Genomic DNA, 18,390 nt, shown 5'->3' on the forward strand with positions numbered 1-18,390 from the left:
CAGCCGCGCCATGTTATCGTTTGGCGTGAAGCTGTACGCCTTCGACGATTCGTTGTAAGCCGCCTGGAACGGCAGCCACTCGCCCGCCGTACACTTGGCGCGGGGTGGAACGCACCCGCGCCATCTTCTCCAGTGCCTCGGCGAGCTTCTCGATGCCTCGCTGGTGGCGAACGGCGCCGCTTGTGTTCGGGTGGTGGCGCGATAGGCGCCGCTTCGGCTCCGGTTTAGGCGCCTGTTGAGGCGTCGGTTGCTACGCCATGCTGCGCCGGAACCAATCAGCCCGCCGAGGTGCGCATCAACGGAGAAGTAGCCCATTCATATCGCAGTCGTCGCATTTATTATTCGTATGGGCTAGTGTCGCAAAAATCAACTTCAAAAATCATTATTTCGGGAAACTTAACCTAATTAAAGCTAAATTACAGTACTAATATACAATAATCTTAAAATCTAATTAGAATCTATATAATTGAAGCTTAAGGGCTGTTCACCATCCATTGATTAGCGTTAACCGACGGTTAAATGTGATGCCGTCTCCGTTTATTCTAACACAACAAATAGAGACATCACATCTAACCGTCAGTTAACACTAATCAATGGGTGGTGAAACAGCCTCTAAATCTAATTAGAAACTAATTAAAACTACAGCGTCGCGTGGTTGTCCGCAACAAAGCAGAGGGTCGTGGGTTCCAGCCCAGCTCCGAGTTCTTCGGAATTTATATGCGGAATTACATTTGTAATTTACCATGAGGTCTTTGGTGAAGGCAAACATCGTGAGGAACACTGCACACTCCCACTCCTGCGAAGAAATTCAATGGCGTGTGTGAAGTTCTCAATCCGCACTAGGCCTGCGTGAGAACTATAGCCCAAGCTCACTCATTGTAAGAGGAGGCCTGTGCCCAGCAGTACGACGTAAATAGGCTGATGATAACGATAAATAAATAAATAAATATGTGGGTGACCAGTTGCTTACCTGAAGTTCTAGGCTTTGGAATATCAATGGTGATACCAGCTGTCTTGTTCAAGGAAGCAATTCCAGCAGCTATTTCTCAGTTGGAACCTGTACACCTGCAATCCCCAAATATATAATTATAATATTATATGAAAACAGCTATTTGTATAGTATGCTATAAATTGGGGATCAAGCAGTTGCAAAATTTCGTTTCAAGATCTTATAGAATTTTTTACACCTCAATGACTGATTGAGTGAGTAGAAATGTTGGACAACATAAAGAGAACTTATCTCAAATCTACAATACATACTTTCACTCATATAGTAATGTATGTATGTATGTAAAGCTCTTTATTGTACAGAAAATTTAATTTTAATTCAATTTCATTTTTTTTTATTCAATTCAAACTACACATACAATTTTTTTTTCAAAAATGGTGGTACTTTACAATAAATTACACTGACTCCTACACTAGGCAAGGCCTGTTCTGTAGGTAACCAATTTGTATGTTGGTTAACAAAACTGAGGCGGAAAGTTAATACATTTTACCATATTAATTGTTAAACCATCTAGATTATTATTATTATTATAAAATTATATTAGTGAACAAAGGTATTCAAAAATTAAATTTAGCACTAGTTGTAAATGAGGTACTTTCTAAAATTTAATCGAAATTATGGTGATGGTGTGTGTGTAAGTGTGTGTGTGTGTGTGTGTGTGTGTGTGTGTGTGTGTGTGTGTAAGTGTGTGTGTGTGTGTGTGTGTGTGTGTGTGACTTCTTTCTGTGAAATTCTTGTGTTTAGATGACCAGATGGACTAGTGGTTAGAGAACCTGACTACGAAGCTTGAGGTCCCGGTTCGATTCCCGTGTCGGGGCAGATATTTGTATGAAAAATACGAATGTTTGTTCTCGGGTCTTGGGTGTTTAATATGTATTTAAGTATGTATCTATATCTACATTTTATTCACAACACAAGATACAATAATATGATAGGAAACAAAACTAATAAAAACAACATAATATCTACATAATTATATTTATCCGTTGCTTAGTTACCCATAACACAAGCTTTGCTAAGCTTACTTTGGGACTAGGTCAATTGGTGTGAATTGTCCCGTGATATTTATTATTATTATTATTATTGTGTATCAATTTTTTTGTTTATCTTATGCTGGTTTCCGAATAAAAACTATAGTTGGCAAAAGAGCTTTTACTAAAAATGGCATTTTTACAAGCTTTTATTTAGTTTCACCTACTCCCGTTGTCTGTCTCTGTCTGTAGTCAAATCTTGCAAGTATAATTTGACCAACTCCCAGTAGTCAGATTGACTTTAAATTTGGAATACTTATGTAAATCGCGTGACAACACAATAATCTGGTAGTAACATCCTAGTAGTCCAGCCAGGATCGTCTCCGCAGGGCGGAACTCTTCAACGGTTAATAGCATCGACTTGAAATTTGGTATACAAATGTAATTTGGGTGACAATGCAAGTACAGTCAACAAAAAGTACAGTCAGCGTAAAAAGCTTGTATTCAAAATGAAATTTTTATGGTTAGGTTATTAATAGAAAACTTATTTGTTTTCGAGGTATGGTACATACCCTAAAAAGTAATATAAATATATTTTTTTTAATATAGTAGTTAAATAGAAATGTATTGTGTCCTGTATTGGCTGTCACATATCTTGCTTGTCACAAACATAAACCTAATTATTTATACTAATTACTTATTTAGATTAATTGGAAAAAATTAGTTTGCCAAAACTAGTCAGCCTCCCATGTTGTCATGAGGCAATTAAAATTTTACTAACAGAAGTGAAAATGGTATATTATGCAAATCCGTGTAATTCAAATACAGGCACCCAACAGAATGCACACATTTTCATCAATAATAGTGTATTCCAAAATTGATTTGCTTGGTTCGCATACACATAACTGTGTCTACTTACATCACCCACTTCAATATAAGTCTGTTTAAATAAACAACAGTCGCATGAAATTACCTGCAGTGCTTGTTGTAAGCAAATCTGTATTAAAGGTGTCTATTGTCCTTGCAGCAGATACTTCAATTTGAGTTGAACCTGTAATTACAAACAATAAAGTTGTTAGAATCTGGCCAGCAAAAGCTGTCCACGCATTTTTTACCAAACTTTAATCTGGTATCATTTTAGAAGACTGTCAAAATTGACATATTGACATTCCACATCAAATTTGTTAAATAATAAATAAATAAATTCTAACCCGGCTTAGATAGTTTCGATATTTCTGCTCTAAGAAATAAATTAATTATTTTTTGTTCAATTCAACCTACCATTCTCAAAATGCAAAATTTTATAAGATTATATTATAATTAAAATGTTAGAAGACTATATTCAATGCCAATCTGGTCAAAATGGTCCAAAATGATGCGTCTGGACTGTACATAAATGGACACTGACAAAAGTCATAAAATTGACCAAGGGACTCCTAAAGTACATCATCAACTTTCACACATTACTATAATTAATGTTGGTGTAGCTTGAAGTCTCGAAGTATAATTTAAGATCTGGAAATTTTTTATAATATCTAAGTATCAACATTGTTTAAACAGTGTACAGCAAGAGTTGTCAGCCACATTTCTTTTTAATTTGCCGCAGTTTGTCTGGTACAGCTTTCGTTGGCCAATATAAGTCCATCATCATCGTCAGCTCCAGCATATATACAATATGTATATCACACCACTGGCCACAGGCTTCCTCACTGATAGAGGGAGGGCCCAGTGCCCAGTGCAAGTTGGGAACTTCACACATACCACTGATCACAAGTGCGTGCAGGTTTCCTCACCATGTATTCTTTCACCAAAAAGCTTATGGTTAATGTTATTTCACACATAAATCCGAAAAACTAAGAGGTTTGAATCAACAACAGGTGGTAGGACCTTGTGCAAGGTCCACCCAGATTTCTATACCACCTTCTTGCTCGCTAATCCTGCCATGAAGCAGCAGTGCTTGCACTGTTGTGTTTCGGCGTGGAGAGTAAGACAGCCAGTGAAATAACTGGCACTTGAGGTATCCCATCTTAGGCCTCTCGGTTGGCAACGCATCTGCAATACCCCTGGCGTTGCAGATGTTTATGGGCGGTGGTGATCTCTTACCATCAGGAGACCCACTTGTTTGTTTGCTATCCAGTCAAAAAAAAAAACAACAACAACATTCTGCTTGTGAGGTCATAGGTCAACTACCAGACTACCCACCTATAACCTGCGTATCATTATAAATGCAAAGTATTTCTTTATATATACATACCTGGTAAGTTAAGCACGGGTATTGCAGCTTTGCTCAATCTCTGTTTATCATAACAATATTTTTTTTTTCTAAATGTTGTTGACTCACTGTCCTATTCTTGAAAATGTATGTCATCGAACATTCTGACCCCACATTCGAAATCTGTCTATTTCCTTGGCTGGATCCGGAAACACATGAAAACTTACACCTATAAATAAAAATAAATATGTCACTCTTTTTTCAGATTCGTGTAAAGCACAATTGCGCACTTGTTCTTATATGTGCACTTGTGTTTTATCCTCATGAAACAAATTTGCACTTGTGCCTCAAAAGGGATAAAACCGGCCAAGAGCGTGTCGGACACGCCCAAAATAGGGTTCCGTAGCCATTACGAAAATATTTAGTAATATTTTTCTAAGGATTTCGTATTTTATACGGAAGCTTCCAAGTTTAGGTATATTTTATACCTTAGGCTGCTATTTACTCTTAAACTACTAATAATTCTCAAGCAAACTTGCCGTTAAAGTTTTCCTTTTAAGTTTGATATACTTACTACCGTTGTGAATTTTAATGAAAACGCCCTATTTTAATGAAAATTTGCACTTTAAAGTTGAATATTTCGCAAACAAATCACTCAATTGAAAAATTGTCTTAGCAAACCCCTACTGGTTTTAAAAGACCTATCCAACGATACCCCACACTAAAGGGTTAGGATGAGAAAAAAAATCACCCCCACTTTACGTCTATGGGAGGTACCCTAAAAAAAATTTTTTTATGATTGTTTTTTTTTTATTCGAGTGGATGGCAAACAAGCATACCATTGTACCATTTTGTCGGCATAGTTTATATATATATATATATATATATAATGCAAAATTACAGCTTTCTAGCATTGATAGTCCCTGGGCAAAGCCGCGGACGGACGGACGGACAGACAGACAGACAGACAGACAGACAGACAGACAGACAGACAGACAGACAGACAGAGACATGGCGAAACTATAAGGGTTCCGTTTTTGCCATTTTGGGTCCGGAACCCTAAAAACCGAACCCTTAAATGATCACTATACAATGATCTGTCTGTCTTTTAAGATCCTTTTTCATCAGGGACATAGGGCTCTAAGCATAATTTTCCACACGGGACAATCTTCAATGTGGAGGTAGCATGCCGAAATTAATATCAATACTCAAACCTGGTGTGCAGTACCTTGAAGCTCTGTAAAAAAATTAACCTTCGAAATCAACCCAAACAAATATACCCTCATTAAAAAGGTGTTTCCATACAAATTACCTACAAGTTGTCCTAAAAACTTGAAATTGGTATAAGGTAGCTTTTATCAAAAAAATCTGAAAATCTTAATTTTCAGTGACCAATATAAAATACATTTTACTTAGGCGCAGGGTTGCTGCTGTATTTTTGTTACATCTTAATTTTACACTTAGAATTTTTTACCAAAATTAAGGCATGATGGCACATATTTTAAATGATGTTATCAAAAGAGTAAGTTAAAAGAAGCGTATTTTACTTGAAGAACTTTTCTCTGTAATCAAAAATGGCCGAAATAAAGGTACCCAGTGTTAAATTTTTTGCAAGGAGCCGGGACTTGGAAATTTTTGGCAAAAAGAAGTCATGATGACACATATTTTCAATGATGTTATCAAATAGAGTACGTTAAAATAAGCGCATTTTACTTGAACAACTTTTCTCTGTAATCAAAATGGCTGAGATAAAGTACCCAAAGTTTTAAATTTTTTGCAAGGAGCCGGGGACTTGAAATTTTTGGCAAAAAGAAGTCATGATGACATATATTTTAAATGATGTTTCTGTATAGAATACGTTAAAATAAGTGTATTTTGTTAGACACATTTTTCTCTGTAATTAAAAATAGCCAAGATATAGGGACCCAAAGTTTGAAATTTAGGTACAAGCAAAGCGAGCAGTGGTTAGTATGAATTGAGTCCACAACGCACGAGCCGAGCCGAGCGAGCGAAGCAAGTGTACCGCGGCAGCGGCCGGCGAATTGCCAGAACTGAATTAAGCCGTTAATCTCAGCTATTGTTGAAATGAAATGAAATAATTTATTTTGCTTTAGACAAGGTAATAAATGGTTTTATAAAAATGTGTTAAGATGCAGTGACACATGTAACCAAAAACACTGGCATGAAAACATTAACTTATTAAATAAGTTCACTAAAAAGACAATTAATTTTGTAATATAAATAAATAATCTAAATTGAATAATAGTTATTAATTTATAGATCAATGTAACCCTGTGATAATGTCAATTATTATTTTAAATATTCTTTAATTAAATAAAATGCTTTGTCTTTAAGCCACTGATATAATTTAAATCTGAATTTACTCCTGGGCAACTCAGCTATGCTCTTAGGCAACTTATTAAATATTCGTATTGCCATTGGAAAACAGTTTCTGCAATACAAGTGTGTTAGTTTTAGGATAAATTAGTTTATTTGGGTATCTGGTATTAAAAAGGCACACTTGCTGTTTTGTTTTAGTGCTTTCGATGTAATTTGACAGTTACATATTTCAAAAATATATAAACAAGGGACTATCAGTAAATTCAACCGTTCAAACAGTGGTTTACAAGTAGTTAGAGGGGGGACATTACATATGCTACTTATACATTATTTTGGACCAATAAATACCCTATTAATGTCTACTGAATTTCCCCACAATAGTATACATATGTTAATATTGATCCAACGTAGCCATGGTATGCATTTAGTGCTGTTTGTTCATTTGCAATTTTTGTAAGCCGCCAGTGTATAAGCAAAACAATTTATTTTATTTACTATACTCTGAACATGCGGTTTCCATGAACACTTATTATCTATATTAAATTATACCTAGAAATCGTGCTTCGTTTGATTCTCTCATTATTTGATTATCATAATGATACAGTGATATTTTCAAATAAGCCTTTCCATTTCGAAATTGTACATATGTAGTTTTATTTAAATTAACATTCAAATTGTTGTCCTTTTACCAGTTTATTATGATATAACCAGTTTTATTTATTTCAGTATTGTAAGTTTCTTTATTTTTACCTGTTATGATGACTGAAATGTCATCAGCAATGTTTGATTAAAATATAAGTTGAATGCTCATTTTCTTTCTTCTACTTCTATCTCATCTGTAGTTGGTCACAGTGAAAAGTACCCCTATTAAAAGATGCTCATTTTAACATACTCTAATTATAACAATTATTTAAAATAGGGTTTATACTCACATAGAAAAAAACATTGTTTTGAATTTTAAGTCCTGGCTCCATAGTAATTTTACTTGAAAATTTTCTGTCCAAAATATGGCTATGTCTTTTTTGATTCCTGTTTTTACGCGTTTCAAGCAATAAAAAAAAATGTGTGGTTCCCCGCTTTGGTATAGTCTGACCAACTTTTCGTACATAATCTTCGGTGCGCGAGTCCAACTCGCACTCGGTTAGTTTTTTTATATTTTATTGAGGCTTTGGTACACATGATCAGCCTTATTGGGAGAGAGACTCCAGGCCAAAGAGTATTGTAATGTATAGGAATCTCCAGGCATAATAATGATGTGATACGATGGCTGTGACGCCAAAAACATTAATCAAAATAAAAAATCCTCTCAACAACGGTTAATGATTAATTATTAACCTTTTAAATACACTTAGAATGTATAACTAGCGATATCATTCGCCTTTGCCAAGCTTATAGTTCAATATTTCATGAGACTGAAAACTCAATCTTACAATTGGAAAACTATTTTATTAGAATGGTTTTATTTACCTTTTCCACTTCTTGTCATGCATCCCGGCACGCAGCAAATAAGAAGACATATTTTAACAAATACGTTAGTAGTGAAATAATTAAATCAAATTCTATCTCGTCTCGACAAAAAATCGAAGGAGCCGAAGGCTCAAGTCGGCTCACCTCAACGAATTAATGGAGGAAGCACTAAAACACTTTAATTAATTAACAATTCACTCAAATAAAGGCAACGAAAGGTTGGAAAAACTGTAACAACAAGTTTTCTTTAAAACTGCCGACCGACATTTTGTATTTTTTACCGAAGGGAAAAGCAATGGCGGAATCGACAGATACGGTAAAGTAGGTACGATTAGGTAAGCAATGTTACTAGTAAAATGTTCTTTGTTCTTTACAAATTGCTTGAGAAAGTTCAATGAATCTTTGAATAAAATGTTTAATTATTAAGAATGAATGTTTAATATGATATAAAAACATATTGATGTACTTTCACTTATATTTTGGTTATGGCAAGAAAACAGAATTTATAGGTAAGTTATTTTAACAAGGAGCGCTAGATTTCGCTAGCTTCTATGCAAATTTAGGAACCTGCATACTATTAAGAAGAGACCATAGCGTGCGCAGAGCGATACGTCCGTTCCTTGGGAGTGCCCGGCGCTTTCTGAGTCGTAACTATTAACGCGCGAGGTTATATAATCGATTTAGGACCCAAGTTTAGAAAATTGTCAAAACTAAATGAGCTATTATTAAGCGCTGAAAAAAATATTACAGACTAAACATTACCTGTAGATTTATAATAAAATTGTTTTATTGGCAAATACATCACAACAAATGAGATAAAAAATGATGAAGTAGACCGATTTAGACTTTTGAAGAATGGTATTGAATAATAATAACTAATATTTTGATACATATGATGACCCTATGTCTTAAAAGACTATATTTCCTATTATAAAATACTAAAGTTACACTGTTTGTGGTGGGTTATAATGGAAATATTTCACATGAAAGACAGCTCTGACGCGTATTTTTGTAAAACCTCACTAACAAAATGATTTGCCAAAAAAAAGTCGCTGACGGAAATATATGGAAATCACCGCTATACATCAGAGTAAGAGTTTATCTATATGTTACATTAGTTTTTCTTTAAAAAACGTAAGCATTTAGACATTAATAAGGCATTTGAAAAACCTTAAATCGCTGAATGGGCAATTTTTCGTTTGCACGCTCTTAACTCAATTGCCTTACTGCAAGAGCGACCTGGATAAGTCTTTCAATGGCTATTACTGGAAGAAACAAACAGAGTTTTGGGGTAATTTCATGAGTTTTTCTGAGTTAATCATTAACGTGTCTCCCTCGACCGCCGTGCGTAAATGTGGATCTCTGATCGAGGCTACTTCGAAGATTTGTTTGGAAGGCTTAAAGGCGAAGCACGGTTTCGAGTTACCAGAAGAATATGTTGAAAGGATGACCCGGATACGGGATTCTTTAACAACATATGAGAATGAACCAAAAGTACGTACCTACCTACACACCCTACATATTAATATAGTAGAGTAGATATGGACTACCCTTTCAATAATTAATATTGTATTATAGAATTGATAAAATATAAGTCCGCCTCTCATTCTGAGAAGAGGCCTGTGCTCTGCAGTGGGATAAGTGAATAATTCAAAATTTCATGTTATAGGCAAAAAAACGAAGAATCGACTGCACTGCTAATGAGATGGGTGAACCTCCCGAGAGCTTCCGTGAATTGAGCATCCTGCCCACTCCCGAGGAACTGATAGCCGACAGGCCGTTCTTGCGGCCCAACGTCGTCAAGGGGGCGTACGTAGACAAAGAACACTACTTGGACGTGCAATTCCGATTGCTGCGTGAGGACTGTTTCGGTCCACTGCGGGAAGGAATTCGTAAGTTTTGTTCGCCTTTTTTTCCATTCGCCGTAAATCTCATTAGTCAGCTTAATTAGGTTTTAGATTTTAAACTAAGTAGTTTCTTGCCAATGGAAACACAATATTTAAATTATCATGCTTCAGATATACTTACGGTGTTTTTCGTAATACCTACCACTTTATAGTCCGTCATAGTATTCAGTAAGCACTGTGGTTTTTGTAAAATTGAGATTCTTGTGAAGTGTATCAATTAATGTTTCGTCTTTTTACAGACCAATTTATAAAGGAACCGAATAAAAAAAAGTACGACCACATTCGGTAAGAATAATGTTTTAAATGCAACTAAGATATAAAGACCTATAAATATACTAACAAAAAGAAAATGGGGTCCACGTTATTAACCTAACAAAATGCTTTTCATTCAATGTGATGTACCTATTTCATTTTACTGATGAAACTCACACATTTTTCTGTTGGCTAATCTTGGAGGTCATCGCTGACAAACTGTATTGTTCCATCCTACTCCTAAAAGTAATACATTACATCCTAAAAATAAAAAATCTTACAAAAAAAAACTTTGGGCCCATGTGATTTTTTTATGCGCGACCACGTATATTATGGCCCCATCTATCCCCTATATACGTACCTATATCCATCCATCTGCCAAATACCCTATATACGGATAAAGAACATCTGCCAAAAATAAGCAGAAAGCATTTTTCAAAACATTTTCAAAAATATATAATTACAATTATTTTAACTATGAAAAATAGCAATGTAAATTAAAAATGTATAGATTAAAAATAAAAATTAAGTAGGTACCTACTTAATAAAAAAAAGGGATATATGAGGTCCCTTAGTTAAAAAATTTAAACTATGTAAACATAGTCAAAGTACACAATACTCAACGACACAAAATTTGGCCCACTCTACATACAAAATTACCTATTTCTGCATACATTTGAGGGCCAGATTTTTTGCCGCTCAGTTTATAATCTAATCAGTGGAAGTGTAAAATGCTTCAATCGTCAAAAAAAACTATGTGTTGGTGTTTTGATTTCCTATTTTTTTTTCATCAACTTCATTGAAACTTCATTTCTTATAGGGTCTATCGCAACGTGAAATTTTTGGAGCCGTTTGTGTCAAACCAAAAAATTGGGTCTCTGGTATTGCTCGATGAAAATACCATGAAGAGATTTAAGAACATAGAGTGGGCGCACAGCAAGAGGTTTTTGTTCGGGTCGCTGGTGCTGTTCACTAACGACAACTGCAAGAGTTTCCTGATTGGAACAATATTAGATCGGGATGAGAAATACTTAAGCAAAAGACAGGTATGTGACCGTCCGTCAAGATTTGAAACGATCATCATCATCCCCGCCTATATGCGTCCCACTGCTGGGCACAGGCCTCCTCTCAGAATGAGAGGGCTTGGGGCACAATCCCCACGCGGGCCCAGTGCGGATTGGGAACTTCACACACTCCAATGAATTGCTTCGCAGGTTTGTGCAGGTTTCCTCGCGATGTTCTATGTTTCCTTCGCCGTTAAGTTCGTAATCAATTTTAAATGTAATTTCGCACATGAATTTGAAAAACTCAAGAGGTGCGAAGTGGGGTTCAAACTTAGCTCCCAACGATTTTGAAAGACCAATGCTAGACGCTATTTAGGGTTAGACGAGAAAAAAACACCCCCACTTTATGTCTATGATGGGAAGTAGCCTAAAATTAAATTTATTCACAATTTTTTCTTACCATTTTGTCTCCATAGTTGCTACATAATATATCCGTGCAAAATTACAGCATTCTAGCACTGACAGTCTCTAAGCAAAGCCGCGGACGGACGGACAGCCAGACAGACAGACGTGGCGAAACTATAAGGGTTAAATTTTTGCCATTTTGGCCATGGAACGTGATTGAACCCTAAGAACGAAACCCTTATAGGATATCGCTTTGTACGCCTGTCCATCTCTTAAGATCCTTTTTCTCAGGAACGAGAAAGATAAATTAATATCAAATCTGGAGACACGGTAGTGCCCCCGCCAAGACGAAAAAAAAGAAGGCGGAAACACCTACCTTTTCTTGAACCGTTTTGTCGTATATTCAATCAAACCCACATAACATCGTCCCAGAGCCCAAATTTACAGCATAAGATGTGGTTAGGAAACTCATTAAAATACCGGGTTTCATTGATCTAGCTTTTATATGTAGGTAATTACTTTGGATTTTATTGCTACCGTAAAACGGACGTACTTTAGAGTAATAGTATATTAGACAAACTTAATTTCTTGCAATATCGGCCCGCCCGTCGGTCCAATAGACTTATGGACGGTAGAAAATTATGTCACAGGTCTTCAATTTTATGATATGCAATAGAGCAATGAAACTGCCAGGTCACACTTTAAAACCAAGGTGTAGGGTTAGTAAAGCCAGGGTCAAGGGGCTTGACTTTTCCTTGGATCTGATAACTTTTTTACAGCAAAAGCGTTATGAGCTTGTGAGTCTTGGCCGCCATTTTTACATGAAATGTTTTTGGTGAGATACTCAAGTCTTACCCCTTGAAGCAGTGAAAAAATTGGCAAACTTCTTTGTGAACGCAATCAAAACATACAGTCCTAAAAAGTCAAAATTTCGTAGCTCCGGTGCTGTTAAGAGCGTTTATACCTACTGAGCTGGCAAAGTTGCATTTTTGTTAGTTTTTCTAAAAAAAATAATGAAAATTAAAAATGTGGTCTGATAGAATACTTCTTAATATATAAGTTAATGTGTCTACTCCAATTTTTTTTTATTCAACTGGATGACAAACGAGCAAGTGCGTAGTGTAAGAGATCACCACCGCCCATAAACATCTGCAACACCAGGGGTATAGCAGGCTATTTTTTTTAAATCCGTTAATAAAAATTTCTTCGTTTTTACAGAATATAAAAGTCTGTCACGAATGATTATTGGAGTAGACACATTAACTTATATATTAAGACTGTTCTATCAGACCACATATTTAATTTTCATTCATTTTTTATGGAATAATCGAGAAAAACTAACAAAAATGCAACGTTGCCAACTCAGCAGGTGTAAACGCTCTTAAGGCATTATGAAATTTACGTGTTTTATTCACTGGTAATAGAAGACCAATCAAAACTTACTGTATTTCTTTTTACAAGGATCGGTTTTGTTCACAGTTGGCGGTCAGCCTCGTTGATACCGGTACGGAATTAAAAATTTACAACGACGACTCATACACAATGATAGAATGCGAAGTCTACTTCGAGCCTTACTATCACGTTCTCAAGGCTCTCCAGGATCCCAATTTCCCAGAACACCTGGCGATGAGTAGCTACATCATAGATGTTCAAGTAAGTGAAGTATTCAATTAAAGTCTTAGATCCTAGGTATGTTAGTAGAAAAAAAGAAATCGTAAAACTACGAATAGATGCTTAAATTTACGACTTTGAGGATATGACATGATATCAGAGAAGTTCTGATGACATAATTTTTCCGAACTACCTACTAATTTACTACGGTTTGTTATGAGTTTATTCGAGAGTTTATGTTGCAGCGCTTAGCTACGGTGTTAATTTGAGGAGTTTTCTATAATGATGAGTTCCTTTGTACTTGCAGAAAATGCCCGAAAAACCGGCCTATTTAAGTCCTGATACAGTATTTTCGGTGCTAACAGAAGAAAATATGACGTGTGACGTCACCGTTTTAGAAGAAGAAACTTGGCCGTCTGAAACTACGCTGGGATTGAATAGCACGCAGTATGAGGCATACAAACTAGCCCTGACGCATGAATTTGCCGTCATCCAAGGACCCCCTGGTACTGGAAAGACTTTTCTTGGAGTCAAAATCGCTCAGACTCTGCTTAGAAACTTAAATATTCGTATATTGGTTATATGCTATACTAACCATGCTTTGGATCAGTTCTTGGAAGCTTTGTTACCTGTAACGAAATCCATGGTCCGCATCGGTGGACGATCAAGAAACGAAGCTTTGCAAAAATTTAACATAAATGAGATAAGACGCCAAAACGACATCTGGTTCAGTAATTTTCATGACAAAAGAATAAATCTAAAAATGGAAATGGGTGAATTAAAGCGTGCACAAGCTCGACTTGATGAATTGATGTACGCTAGTGTACTAAGTTGTAAAAGTATCGTTGAGCACGTTGAAGAGTGTAAAATTATCGAGAATTTTTATAGGGGAAGTGGTATCGAGGACCCCTTGTACCACTGGCTATTTGAAGATATGGATAATATTGAATTTGAACCGCTTGTAGAAGCGAACCATATTCTTGAATATGACGCTAGCAGCGGTATTAATGAGAACAGAGACGTAGACGACGATAACAGAAATGATGTAATTTTCGATGACCTAGATGTTCATGATCATGAAGTTCATATGCGGGATTTCCCTTTAGTCGAGACCTCATTTACAATATCTGATGCTAAAGAAAATGTAAAAAAACTGTTCAAGATGTTGGAACAACTCCAAACCAAAGGACCAGCACACAAAAATAAATGTGATCTCAGAGGTGAAATATGCCACATTTTCTCACAAATGAAACGATTAAAAGTGAGCGCTTAATTTTATAATATGTTTTATAAGATTTAGTTTATACAGATAATTTATTGGTACACACGATCGTACTCTCTTAATTAGCTTTAGTACCCATCGTACAGCGGTTTAGTCATTTGAAATTAAATAATACAGTGCCATATAGGTAAATGGACACGAAAACGACACTCATTTAATATAATAATGATTGACACTTCATAATCTGATTGAGATCTGACTTTTCACGATGGAAGTTACATTGAGCACTATTATCTGTAAAATAATTTGTATTACCTACTTACCTAATATCTATCATAAATGGTACTAAGTTGTTTTTTTGGAAGATTATCCTTGCTGAGTGAGTGCAACGGTGGCAAAAGTAAAAATATTAAAATAACTACTAATGAACTCTTACAATACAATAATTACAGTCCATTATTAATTGTTATATTCTGACTTGTGCCACTCTTGCGCTCACCCAGAAAACTACTGAAACGATTTGAAAAATATTTTTTCTAATTGCAAACTAGCTTTGTAGCATTAGCGTAATGGTTCACCGGCATAGTGTTGGATTTGCAAACCGGATGTCTAAGGTTATTTCTAAGTCAGAAGTGGTTTAGTTTTTTTGCTTTATAATATTTTTACATAATTATTTATATATAGACGTTTTACTTTTAACGCTTAGGAAATATCCAAAAAAACACCGTTTAACATATAAAAAGAAATGGGATAAAGCTCCATCGCCCAGGTATTTGATAAGATTTTAGCTCCCAACCCAATCAAAATACTTACTAATCATTAATCATATCGTTATCTATAACAATTTTTCATACAGGACATGATGGCATATAGAACCCGTGCACCAAAAATTAATTTAAGATACGTGCAAGATATAACTAATGTCCCTCTCATAGAGCGCTGGTCATTATATTTCAAATGGACCGAAGTAGTTCTACTTGACTTCAAAAAAATTATAAAAATGCAGGAGGTGAGTGCATTCAGAAATTAGCATTTTCAATTTTCTTTTCCTTCATAATTGCTCTTTAAACCAGGATGATGTTTATAGAAAAAAGTGAAGTCTGCCGCAGAGGCGTATGATGAGGCACGGATGATTGTTGACCTGGCCGTGTTGAAGAAAGCTGAAGTGGTCGGGATGACAACCAGCGGAGCGGCACGCCTACGGAAACTTATGGCAGAAATAGAGACACCAATCGGTAATTAAAAAACCGGACAATTGTGAGTCGGCCTCACGTACCGAGCCGAGGGTTTCGTATAAATTTATAGTTATCTAAGAATAAGTATCCAGTGTTACTAGAGCCCCTCTCTTAAGTAAAATGTACGCAGTGTGGTTCATTTTAGATGATTTCTGATATAGACCAGTAGTTCCCAAACTTATTTTTCTCGTGGACCACTTTCAAAATTTTACTGGTTTCGGTGGACCCCCTGCTGCTACATTTCTACCACATTCTTAAAGTCGCCAAAAAATAAAAATTGTGTCGCTTCTGAGTTCTGTCCAGTCGCTTGCCCTATTAAAATATTATCTGCTTAGTTAGGTACTTAAAACAATGTAGGTAGGCCCTTATAAAAACTATGCTTACATTTTGGCTCTTTACTATCAAAAGCAGATAAATTTTCGTGAACCCCCATTAACATCTTATGGACCCCCATTTTTTGTTCACGCCTACGTAGACCCCCAGCAAGTCTCCCGTGGACCCCTGGGGGTCCACCTGGACCACTTTGGGAATCACTGATATAGACAAACAATGATTGTTTTTTTTGGTCTTTTTGTATTTTTCATTTCAACTCCAAATTTGTTAGTCTCAAAAATCGAAAATACAAACTGAGACATGGATGCACAGCGAAACCAGAAAAAGAGACCAGCACTGGGAATCGAACCCAGGTCCTCAGCATTCCGTGCTGCGTGCTATAACCCCTACACCACTGCTGGACAGGAATCTAGACACGAATTTTTCCTATGCATACACATCTCGGGTTGCTTATTTCTACTTTGCTATTTAAAATCAGCAGCACTAGCGACATCTATGTGGCGTCGGTAGACGTCACACTCTTTCGGAACCAACCGCTCACCCAAACAAGAGATGTCGCTACTAAGCAATCAAATTATGATTGGTTTTTGGAGTCTTTTTGTATTTTTTTATTTCAACTCCAATTTTGTTACTTTTACTTTGTTTACGTTGTATGTTTTTTGTATTTGTTTTTTTGTTTTTTTGTTAATTTGTGTTTTTTTTTGTTTTTGTTAATTTGTTTTTTTTTTGTTTTTGTTAATTTGTTTTTTTTTTCGATATGGTCTCACGGGATACCGGTAAAAGTAACAAACTTGGAGTTGAAATAAAAAATACAAAAAGACACAAAAAAAAACAATCATAATTTGATTGCTTAGTAGCAACATCTCTTGTCTGGGTGAGCAGTTAGTTCCGAAAGAAGGCGACGTCTCTCGACGAAACATAGATGTTTCGCTAGTGCTGCTGCTTAAGTAGCATAGTAGAAGTAGGTATAAGCAACCTGAGATATGCATGCATAGGAAAAATTCGTGTCTAGATTCCTGTCCAGCAGTGGTATAGGGGTTATAGCGCGCAGCACGGATTGCTGAGGACCTGGGTTCAATTCCCAGTGCTCGTCTCTTTTTCTGGTTTTTCTGTGCATCCATATCTCAGTTTGTACTTTCGATTGACAAACAAATACAAAAAGGTGAGCTTCCCTACTTCTCTAGCTTGTTTTTATAGAAAGAAAGAAAACAAGGTAGACAAAAGTAACGGCTACGGAAACCTACACTGAGCATGGTCCGACTTGCTGATGACCGGTTTTTAAAGACTTGATTGCGTTGACTTAGAAGGTGGATTATTCCTCTGCTTGAAGGAGTAGATATACGTGTTAGTGAGAAAAAGGATCTGATTGACAGACTGAAAACAAAGTAATCGTATTTATAAGCGTTCAGTTTATTTCCTTTTGAGGTATGGAATCCTAAAGCCCCAACACACGTAGACTACGGGTGCGGGTCGGGAGCGCGACAGGCCTCTTTACATGGCGGAAAATGGACGACATCACACCGACGGCGGGCGCGGGTCGGGCACGGCGCGGGAAGGGTCGTGCGCGGGCGCCGCGCCCTTAGCCAGTCGTCACAATCGCAAACAGCCTCTTGTCGAAGGAAGCCGCGTGCGACGTACACCCGCAAGTATATTTGGCAGTTTATATCGAAGTGCTGATACCGAAAATGTTTTTTAGTCCGCCCGTCGCCGACCCGACCCGCTCTCTGTGTGAATACAACGAACCGCGCGGCTTACGCGTCGGAAACGACCCAACCCGCATCCGCCCCCTGTGTGCGTTGCGCTTAAAAATTAAATCCCAATGATACCATTTTGTTTCGAAAAATGTTGTCCTTTCGCTTAGTAGCAGTCAGTTTTATAATAATGCTGTCTCTATTCAAATAATTTGTATTTTCAGTGGTGGTAGAAGAGGCTGCAGAAGTCCTGGAAGCCCACATCGTGACTTCTCTGACGAAGCATTGTCAACACCTCATTCTTATTGGTATGTATTAAATATTAAGTCTAAGACGTACATACTTACGCCTTGTTTACCCATTACACCGTATGATAACATGACCCGTAATATATAGGAACGTGTCAGTCAAAAAATATTATTTCTATTGAAAAGTATGAGACTATGCCCACTAGAACGTTTCCTAACCAACAGTCGCCGTCGCGTGTTATGTATGCGCGTTACATTTCGTGGCTGATACATTTTCTATTACGGCAGGTGGTTTTACTACTTCCACAGCAATTATTACCATTTTCTCAAACATGACATGAAATATTGACGTTGTGGTACAAATAATAGGCCGAGAAGTATCGCGCTGCGGGCGCTGTCGCTCGCCTGCCTGCGCGCGGTCACTCTAGCGGCCTGCAACGAGATTTCATACAACTTTGCAGGCCGCTGGCCGGCAATGCGACC

General features: G+C 36.7%; 1 protein-coding gene and 1 long non-coding RNA gene across 3 annotated transcripts in view; one reads left to right on the top strand and one right to left on the bottom strand.

Moving 5' to 3' along the window:
• Positions 1 to 929: 929 nt before the first annotated feature.
• Positions 930 to 8,494, bottom strand: LOC141437368 (uncharacterized). Of its 2 annotated transcripts, XR_012452385.1 has the most exons (5): positions 8,144 to 8,494; positions 8,000 to 8,010; positions 4,235 to 4,421; positions 2,954 to 3,031; positions 930 to 1,065 (listed from the first exon to the last, which is right to left on the bottom strand). It is a non-coding gene; the product is annotated as an uncharacterized lncRNA (long non-coding RNA). The 2 variants fall into 2 exon arrangements; XR_012452384.1 differs by lacking the exon at positions 8,000 to 8,010 and having other exon boundaries at positions 8,144 to 8,490.
• A 724-nt stretch (positions 8,495 to 9,218) lies between these two features.
• The window catches only part of LOC141437356 (NFX1-type zinc finger-containing protein 1-like), a 28,470-nt gene continuing 19,298 nt past the window's right edge, over positions 9,219 to 18,390 (top strand). The window contains exons 1-9 of the mRNA XM_074100663.1: positions 9,219 to 9,493; positions 9,669 to 9,891; positions 10,146 to 10,191; positions 10,979 to 11,204; positions 13,047 to 13,220; positions 13,486 to 14,439; positions 15,257 to 15,409; positions 15,488 to 15,635; positions 17,884 to 17,967. Coding sequence (XP_073956764.1) covers positions 9,299 to 9,493; positions 9,669 to 9,891; positions 10,146 to 10,191; positions 10,979 to 11,204; positions 13,047 to 13,220; positions 13,486 to 14,439; positions 15,257 to 15,409; positions 15,488 to 15,635; positions 17,884 to 17,967 — 2,203 coding nt within the window. The 5' untranslated portion in view covers positions 9,219 to 9,298. The remainder of the gene's footprint in view (positions 9,494 to 9,668; positions 9,892 to 10,145; positions 10,192 to 10,978; positions 11,205 to 13,046; positions 13,221 to 13,485; positions 14,440 to 15,256; positions 15,410 to 15,487; positions 15,636 to 17,883; positions 17,968 to 18,390) is intronic.

This window comes from Choristoneura fumiferana, chromosome 17, assembly GCF_025370935.1.
Source record: "Choristoneura fumiferana chromosome 17, NRCan_CFum_1, whole genome shotgun sequence".
NCBI classification, from domain to species: Eukaryota; Metazoa; Arthropoda; class Insecta; order Lepidoptera; family Tortricidae; genus Choristoneura; species Choristoneura fumiferana.